The 8,155-nt window shown below is 55.1% G+C and overlaps 3 protein-coding genes across 3 annotated transcripts; 1 reads left to right on the top strand and 2 right to left on the bottom strand.

Annotated features, from left to right (window-relative positions):
• Positions 1–287: 287 nt before the first annotated feature.
• ZSWIM1 (zinc finger SWIM-type containing 1) lies at positions 288–3,117 on the top strand. The gene is made up of 2 exons (XM_061208731.1): positions 288–326; positions 1,304–3,117. Exon 2 carries the CDS (start codon positions 1,451–1,453, stop codon positions 2,819–2,821), a length of 1,371 nt encoding a protein of 456 aa, XP_061064714.1. The 5' UTR covers positions 288–326; positions 1,304–1,450; the 3' UTR covers positions 2,822–3,117.
• Positions 3,118–3,950: 833 nt separating this feature from the next.
• Positions 3,951–5,132, bottom strand: SPATA25 (spermatogenesis associated 25). The gene is made up of 2 exons (XM_061209594.1): positions 5,022–5,132; positions 3,951–4,631 (listed from the first exon to the last, which is right to left on the bottom strand). The coding sequence occupies exons 1-2, from the start codon at positions 5,074–5,076 to the stop codon at positions 4,102–4,104; spliced, it is 585 nt and encodes a 194-aa protein (XP_061065577.1). The 5' UTR covers positions 5,077–5,132; the 3' UTR covers positions 3,951–4,101.
• Positions 5,133–6,026: 894 nt separating this feature from the next.
• NEURL2 (neuralized E3 ubiquitin protein ligase 2) lies at positions 6,027–8,116 on the bottom strand. Its single transcript, XM_061208915.1, has 2 exons — positions 7,071–8,116; positions 6,027–6,266 (listed from the first exon to the last, which is right to left on the bottom strand). The coding sequence occupies exons 1-2, from the start codon at positions 7,810–7,812 to the stop codon at positions 6,151–6,153; spliced, it is 858 nt and encodes a 285-aa protein (XP_061064898.1). The 5' UTR covers positions 7,813–8,116; the 3' UTR covers positions 6,027–6,150.
• Between the last annotated feature and the right edge of the window lie 39 nt (positions 8,117–8,155).

The raw sequence follows: 8,155 nt of genomic DNA, 5'->3' as shown, positions 1-8,155 counted from the left end.
AGTTTCCATAGTAACACACCCTTCCTGTGCTCTTCCCACACGTGAGGCTCCAAAGTTTCAGCCTCAGCGCTCAGACTCGCCAGGATGCTAGTGTCTTCAGGCTCTCATTGGTTGCCGCCAGCCGGGCCCCTCGTAACTCTGGTAACGGCACCCGCCCACGAGTCGTCGGGCTACGGTTGGTCGGTGCGCCAAAGACCGAAAGCGAATTCCTCAGGCCATTGGCCAGAGTCACGGCGAAGCTGGCGCCGCGGTTGGTGAGCTCAGAGGTCAGTCAGAGTCAGAGGCAGGGTCAACTAGGGAGAAATGGCGACGGAGCCAAGCTGTGGGTGAGTAATTTCTGAAGGGGTGGAGGTGTGAGGCAGCTGATGACCGCAGTCACCATGACACAGCTCCCAAAGGGGTGGGAGGTTGACTTCTCTTCTGGCTCCGGCCAGACTCTGAATGGGAACGTCAGACATCCACATCCTCCCACCCGGGTTAGAGGTGAGAGGTCAGAGGCCACATCCTCTCTCTGTCTCTGGTTTGTGAACCTCAGGTACCGTGGAAAGCAGCCAGAATCCCGAGCCAAAGACTCAGCTTCCAGCTGCTTATAGAGTAATGGTGGGCACGTCACTTAACCTCTTTGAGCCTCAGTTTCTCATCTGTAAAATGGAGACAGTAACCCGGTTTGGGGGCTAAATAGAGGAAACATGTGAACATAGTATTGCAGTTAATAGAGGGATTTACGTAGAGGGAGAAGAGACTATGAACATCTGTTAACCCCGTTTTATGGTTGAAGGGATTGAGGCTCAGAGAGGTCACTGACTTGCCCAAGATCACCCAGCAAGTTTGGGGCAATTGCAGTTCTCTTGTATATACCAGGACCAATGAAAGAATGGAGGCCAAGAAGTAATTTGTAAATATAAAGTGCAATACAAATATTTAAAATGCTCTTTAAGGAAAGAAAAAAAAAAAAAAAGGCAGCTCTGGCCTTCACACTCATTTAAATCTCATGGAACCAAATCTTTCCATGCTGGCTTCTTATCAATTAGCTCTCAGCTCCAAGTCATCCTCCAACCACCCCCGAGAGAGGACTTCACTGGTTACTTTGGCTAAAGTATCCTTCCCTCCTCCAGCTTACTATTACCCTGTTTTGTGGTCTTTGTAAACTTCACTATCTGATATATCCTTGTTTGTTTACATGTTTATTGCATATCCCCCAGAACAGTGGTGATACATAGTATCAGCAATAAAATGTTGTCTGGATGCATAATTGAAGAGCCAAGCCCCTACTGTCTCCTTAAACCTCTGTTCCTCTCCATAGGCCCATCTTTGGAGGAAGATCTGGGAACTACAGTCGGCCTCAAGCCTCAACTTAGTTGGAGCTTGAGAGAGAGTGAGAGCCTTCCATACAGCAGCCTCGCAGAGCAGATATTTTGACCTTGGCATCTAGACATCTCCCATCTCCCCCATGGCCCTGACAATGCTGAATGAGTTCCTGATTGAGGACCCAAGCCCACCTCTGCTGTTCTATCAGCTTAGCAAGACTGCCCAGTTAGACGCCCTCAACTATCAAAGCTGCTTTATGCAGGGGGTCTTTGCCCATTTTCCTGAAATCTTATTTATCCACCGGACCTATAACCCAAGGGGCAAGGTGTTATATACCTTCCTGGTGGATGGACCTCGGGTGCAGCTGGAGGGTCACCTTGCCCGGGCAGTCTACTTCGCCATTCCTGCCGAGGAGGATGCTGAAGGCTTGGCCCAGATGTTCCAGGTATTCAAGAAGTTTAACCCAGCATGGGAGAGAGTCTGTACCATCCTGGTGGATCCCCACTTCCTCCTGCTGCCCACTCTCGCTATGGAGTTCCCCACAGCTGAGGTCCTGCTCTCAGCCTTCCACATCTGTAAGTTCCTCCAGGGCAAGTTCTATCAACTGTCCCTCGAACAGCCTGTGGAGAGGGTCCTTCTGACCTCCCTGCAGAGCACGATGTGCTCGGCCACAGCTGGAAACCTGAGGAAGTTGTATACACTCCTGAGCACCTGCATCCCGCCGGCCCAGCTGCCGGAGCTCCACTCACACTGGCTGCTCAACGACCGCATCTGGCTGGCCCACCGCTGGAGAAGCCGAGCCGAGAGCAGCCACTACTTCCAGGGCCTGGAGGTCACCGCCCACGTCCTCAGCCAGTTCTTTGGCACCACCCCATCTGTGGAAAAAGGCATGACCGCCCTGCTCCAATACCTGCAGCAGAACTCAGGAGACAAGGCGAGTTTCAGCCTGGGCCTGAGTCCCCCGAACAATCATCCCCCTTTGGATGGCAGCCCCGAAAGCCCTAAAGTGGAGCAGTTGGTAGAAGCCCGCATCCAGCACTCCCTTAATGCCATCTGCACGGGGCCGGCCGCCCAGCTCTGCCTGGGCGAGCTTGCCGTGGTCCAGAAATCCATGCACCTCATCGGCTCTGGTTCCGAAAAGGTGAACATACAGATCCTGGAGGACACCCATAGGGTGCAGCCCCAGACCCCGACCAGCTGCAGCTGCTACTTTAACCAGGCCTTCCGTCTGCCCTGCCGCCACATCCTCACCATGCTCAGTGCCCGCCGCCAGGTGCTCCAGCCAGACATGCTGCCAGCTGGGTGGACGGCAGGCTGTGCTGCCAGCCTCGGTGACATCGTGGGCAGCAAGTGGAGTGAGACCCTGGATAAGCACTTGGCCGTGGCGCTCCTCACAGAGGAGGTGGGTCAGCGCCTGCAGCACTGCAGTCAGGAGGAGTTTGAACGGCGGTACGGCACCCTGCGCGAGCTGGCCGACAGCTGGATCGGCCCTTATGAGCAGGTCCAACTCTGATCACCCTCGACGCCCAGAGGTGCTCATCCGCAAAGTATCTGCTCACACCCCCCTCCACACACCCACACACACGTTCACACGGTCGTACTTCCACGGGCCCTCCTTCCAGGGAAGAAGGACAAGGTTTTCTCTTCCACTGCAGCCTGCTACCTACAATGTGTCTAGTTCCCTAAGACAGGAGGCGGCAAACCTTTCCCATAAAGGGCCCGCTAGTAAATATTCTAGACTTGCTGGCCACGTAGAGCCTCTGTTGTATATTCCTGGTTCTTTGTTTTTGTTGTGTGAGGGGTTTTTGGTGTGTTTTTGTTGTTTTTCCTTTTTAACAACCTTTTCAAAAGGTAAAAACCGTTCTTAGCTCAAGGGCTTTATAAAAACAGGTAACCCCTGCTCTAAGATAAGCGATAAGACACTGAGTGGAGATCAAGGGTCGGGACTTGGTAACAGCTTCCCCAGTCATGAGATGACACCTCACCCACAGAGGAAAAGGCCCCCAGAGGCAGCGGCTCAGCCAGGCTCCCAGCCTCACCACGCCTCACCCTGCCCCATCCTGAGGTCATTAAAGTTGAATGTTGTCTGTTTTAGCGTTTGTCTAGTATTTTGTCTTGTAGAAAGCAGTTTAGGAAATACTATGGAAAGAATAGACTTTGGAGCCTGACATTACATGCAAATCCTGGTATCTTCCCTGTCTGATTTTTGAGGCCTGGTGCTGCCTTTTACTAGCTATGCGACTTAAGTCACGTCACCTCTCTAAGCCTCAATTTGTTCATCTGTAAAAATGGAGATCCCCAGAGCACTGGTAAGATTAAAGGTGTGTGGGCATGTAATGGGCCTGATGCCCAGTAGGTGCTCAAATAAGAGTTAATTTTCCTTCCTTGCCTGTGGTCCTGTCACCTGCCCTCAGCAGGGTGAGAAACAAAAGGCAAGAGGAAAAGTCACATTGCCTAGGGCTTTGTACGAGAACTTTTGATCGAGTACCAAAACGGTACAAAAAGAAGCCTCCACTCCCCAAGCAGGGCCTCCTACCTTGGTAATTTTCATTGTAACCAATCTGACAAGACCTATGGCCTGGCTTAACGGTTTCTGGAAACTTCCTGGGGTCTGGGCCCTGATGGGCTGGTGTTTGTCAGAGTGGCTCAAACCACCACCCTATCCGCATCCCTGCCATAGACACCACCAACCCTGCCTGCCCAAAAACCATACGGAGAAGCCACCCTACGTGTCTGGTGCTATTTCATCCCGCTGCAAGCAGGAGCCAGGAGGTTGGCCCCTCCGGGATCTCACTAGGGCCACCGTGCCCCCTCCACAGCCCCAGCTGGCTCCGGATGGGCCATCATGAAAGCTTGAGCTGCCCGGATCAGGTCCTCTTCCCGTAGGCCTGGGACAGGCACGGTGGGGATGCCAGCGATCATCATGGCCAAGGTAAGAATGCAGATGTCGGGCTGGGAGCCGGCCTCCTTCCCTCCTGCCTCAGAGGGCAGCCCACACAGCAGGGGCCCAGGCCTGCTGGGGCCACCCAGGTAGGGAGCTCTGCTTCTGGAGCAGCCATCCTCCCAGCCCAGGCTCTCCGGCTGCCTCGCGTGGGGGAATTTGTGGCAGTACCGGCTGTACTCCTTCCGCCGCAGTGGCTCCCAGCTAGCCCCCCCAGGGCAGCCCCTGGCTTCTGGCACTGCCAGGGCCGGGCCCCAGGCCTGGGCAACGGGTGTCGCCTGCTCAGCTTTCTGGCTCAGTGGGCCTTGTCCACCAGAGGCCACCACCACTGGCTCTACAGGACTATAGAGGCCAAGGGATGAGCCCAGAGAAGCAGCCCCACCTGCAGAGACAGGAACGGGATGGAATGTTATTCTTGGTCTCTTTGGGGAGGAGGCCCTGAGGGGCAGGGCATAGGAGCAGAGCACTGGGATTGGGGGCAATTAGGACCAGCCCAAGAGGGCTGTCCAGTGGTTGGGAATTAGGTTTTACTCATAGCCACAGCCCCAGTCAGTCCCTAACGCAGACAGGTGATGGAGAAGTGTTTGCTGAATGAATGAATGAGCAAGTGGGTAGCTACTGGCAAGGACTTCTGGAATAGCTTTCTTCCAAGAGAACTGACTCCAGGTCCAGCCCAAAAATGCCCAGCAGAACCTCCACCTCCCCAGAGCCAGGAAACAGGTTCTCAGGGGAAGTTGTAGTACACCCTCCAGTTCCAGGAGCCCCCTCTCACCTTGGCCGGAAGGCGGAAGACCTGGATGAGTTTGTGGAGACATGAAGTAGGACATGGCTGCTCTAAAGCCCCTGTTTGTGAGGGAACAGTCGTCTGCCTCCTGTCCTACGCTCTCCGCCCTTCTAGAATGTCACCTCATAGTCCCTCCCTTTTACACCTGGAACCCAGCTCACGGCATTGACCTGTTCATTCTAGAACGTGTACGTGACAATGGATTGTGTTAAAAGAGCACTGGACCAGGAACTGGGCATTCTAGGTTCTTGCCTTTACCTTGGGCAAGTCACCGGACAGTTTTGTTCCTTGACATCCTCAGCTGTAAGATGGGGGTAATGACTGCCCACTACCTCACCAGAAGTTATGAGGGTCAAATAAGATCACTTGTATGGAAGCAAATGATCAGCGATACAATTAAAGGAGTCTGGTGCTTTGTGCTCTGTAGGGTGAGAGAAGGAATACTCTGCATTCATTCATTTGCTGTGTGACCTTGGACAAATACATTCCCATCTCTGGGCTTCAGGTTCCCATCTGTGAAATGAAGTACTTGGTCTAGGGCACTGGTTCTCACCCCAAGCTGCACATTAGATGCTCTTGGAAGCTTTTAGAAATCCTGATGCCCAGACTTATCCCAGGGTCAATTAAATCATAATCCCAGTTAGCAGTATTTTTTCAAAGTTCCTCGAGTGGTTATAACATGTGCCAAACTTGAGACCTCTGTTCTAGGGAAATGCTTCTCAATCCTGGCTGTACCTTAGAATCTCTAGGGGAGCTTTTACAAAAACAATGTCTAGCCCTCATCCTTTGACAAATCAAATGAGAATCTCCAGAGATGGGGTCTGGGGCACCAGCAATCTAAGTATCCCAGATAATGAGTAGCCAGGCTAGGAACCACTGGTCTAGGTGATGTCAAAATGCTCTCTCATTCTCTCACCTGCCCTGCTGACCCCCAGTGATTCTAAAAGAAGTGCCCCTCACAGGCTTCAGGGGCAAGGAGACCCTCCAAGGATCTGCATCAGCAACGACTGTGTTTATTTCCATCCTGGCTGGTATCAGTATGGCCAGCTTCAGGGCAGCCACACCTCTGGGGCCAGGATGCATTCACGTGGCCCTGCTCCAGGGTGGCTGCAGGCCTTCACTCATACTTGCAGAAATCCTTAAGTCCTTTGGGCAGGTGGAGCCCATCAATGGCCAACCGGTGCACCACACTCCTCTGGATCACTAGGCGGCACAGAGTCTGCAGGGACGGCACTGTGGAAAGAAGGTTGTCAAAGGCAAAAGGAAGGCGAGGGTGGGGTCGAGGCTGAGACCTGGATCTAGGTCTTGGTCCCCTCTTTGTCGTTAACTTGGGCAAGTCCCTTCACTCTCCAGGCCCAGCCTGGCATGGGGCTATTCACATGATTGAGATAAGCACCTCTTTCACAACACTTTCCCAGTTCTGCAGCCCTATTTCCATTATAGCACCCATCCTGCTCCCTTCCCCCTCGCTTAGCAGCTTCTGGGGGCAGGAGTGGTGTCTGATTAACCTGTGCAACCCCCAGCCTCCAGCACAGGCCCGACACAGGGTTCTCGTTCACTGTATTCGTAAAATGTCATCAGATGTATAAATAAAAGGCTTAACAGGGCTATCGTGAACCAGACCTCAGGATTAAGAAGCTCTCACATGGGGTTTAAAAGTGATGCCTTTAAACTGGTATGCCCAAATCGATGAGCATTTGTCTAATAAAAGAGCACATAATTCTCAAAGAGGACCAAAATCTAAAATCGGTGTAGAATTCGTGCCCTAGGTTAATGCACAAAATATTGGCAAAGCCAGAAAGGGAGTTAGAGGGCATCCTAATCAATCACAGCCAAGATGGGTAAATTGAGGCCCAGAGCCAGGGAAAGTGACTTGTCCAAGATCACAAGTAGAGGCAGAATCTGAAGTCAGATTCCCCAACTTCTAAAATAATGCTGGACAAACCAAGGCCTTGCTACCTGGTTCAGGAGTCCTAGCAGGTTCCTGTCCCGACACTGGGCCAGGAGGGGTCGCTGCCCAGGGTGTGGGATACCTACAGCCATACTCGACCTGGACCAGGCGCACGCTCTTGGTGGAGGCGAAGACGTCCACCACTGCGTAGAGGGGCTGGGCGGCTGGCAGCCCCCGGGCGCTGGGGCCCATGTCCTCGCCGTTGATGACGATATGCATGTCAGCCGTGCCGTCGGGGCGCGGGCAGAAGAGAACGCCCAGGCGGCTCCGGCGCGCGGTCGGAGGCAGCATGTTTAGCTCATAGAGCTGGTCCAAGAGGTGGCTGTACAGCCCGGGCCGGCTGCGGCCCACCAGGCGGTCGCGGGGAATGCGAAACTGCTCAATGCACAGATGCGGTTCCACCAGGAGGGGTGGGGGGCAGCTGGGGGCCAGCGCCTCCGCCTCCGGTCGGCCCTCCCGGGGCACGCGGTTGTGATGGCGCGTGATGGCGAAGACCCAGGTGTGGCCGAGGCTGACCAGGTCGGGCAGCGAAAACTCGGGCACGGCGTCCAGACTGGCGGGGTCCAGCGCAGTCAAGCCGAGGCGCAGGTGCCCGCACCAGCCCAGCTCTTTCTCCTCGATCTCCACCAGGAACACCTGGCCGGGGGCCAGCGGCTCGCGACTGAAGCACACGCCGTGGGCGAAGCTCTCCACGCGTGTGGCCCGCGTCCCGGAGGGGTCAACGCGGATGTTGGCACCGTGTACCGGGTGGAAGCGGGTGGGAGGGGGCTCGGGGCGCGCGGGTCCCCAGGGCGCACCCAGTTCCACGGGGTCGGAGGCAGCAGCCATCTCCCAGCCATGAGGCAGGCCAGCGGGCGCCGGGGGCTATTTTGGGCAGCGGGCTCAGATGGTGACCGCGGGGGCACCATGTAAGGTACTGCCCCCCTGACTCCCTTCCCCGAGGCTCTGTCCAGGGGTCCTAGCGCCGCTTGCTCAGCCATCCCGCTTAGAACGGAGTCCCCGGGAGGCTGGGGGATCCTGGCCATCCACACCTGGGTCATCTGACCGCCGGCGCCCGGGATACGACCTGCGAGGCCCACTGACCTTCACCTGGCTTGACCGCCGCCGCCGCCGCCCCCTCCGTCTTCCGGGTGCTCAGGAACGGGGGGGGGCGGGATGGGCAGGAGGAAAA

The sequence above is a fragment of the Eubalaena glacialis genome, chromosome 13 (assembly GCF_028564815.1).
Source record: "Eubalaena glacialis isolate mEubGla1 chromosome 13, mEubGla1.1.hap2.+ XY, whole genome shotgun sequence".
Taxonomy (NCBI): domain Eukaryota; kingdom Metazoa; phylum Chordata; class Mammalia; order Artiodactyla; family Balaenidae; genus Eubalaena; species Eubalaena glacialis.
Note: the sequence above shows the minus strand (reverse complement) of the source record. Positions and strands in the feature narration are given on the sequence as shown.

What these genes read in the sequence shown, in the direction of transcription:
- SPATA25 (XM_061209594.1), bottom strand. Translation starts at nt 5,076, where the DNA reads ATGTCCTACTTCATGTCTCCACAAACTCATCCAGGTCTTCCGCCTTCC. An exon ending in TCTTCCGCCTTCCGGCCAAG is followed by an intron (nt 4,632 to 5,021) that starts GTGAGAGGGGGC and finishes CTGTCTCTGCAG; the next exon opens with GTGGGGCTGCTTCTCTGGGC.
- NEURL2 (XM_061208915.1), bottom strand. Translation starts at nt 7,812, where the DNA reads ATGGCTGCTGCCTCCGACCCCGTGGAACTGGGTGCGCCCTGGGGACCC. An exon ending in GGTCCAGGTCGAGTATGGCT is followed by an intron (nt 6,267 to 7,070) that starts GTAGGTATCCCA and finishes TTCTTTCCACAG; the next exon opens with TGCCGTCCCTGCAGACTCTG.
- ZSWIM1 (XM_061208731.1), top strand. Translation starts at nt 1,451, where the DNA reads ATGGCCCTGACAATGCTGAATGAGTTCCTGATTGAGGACCCAAGCCCA.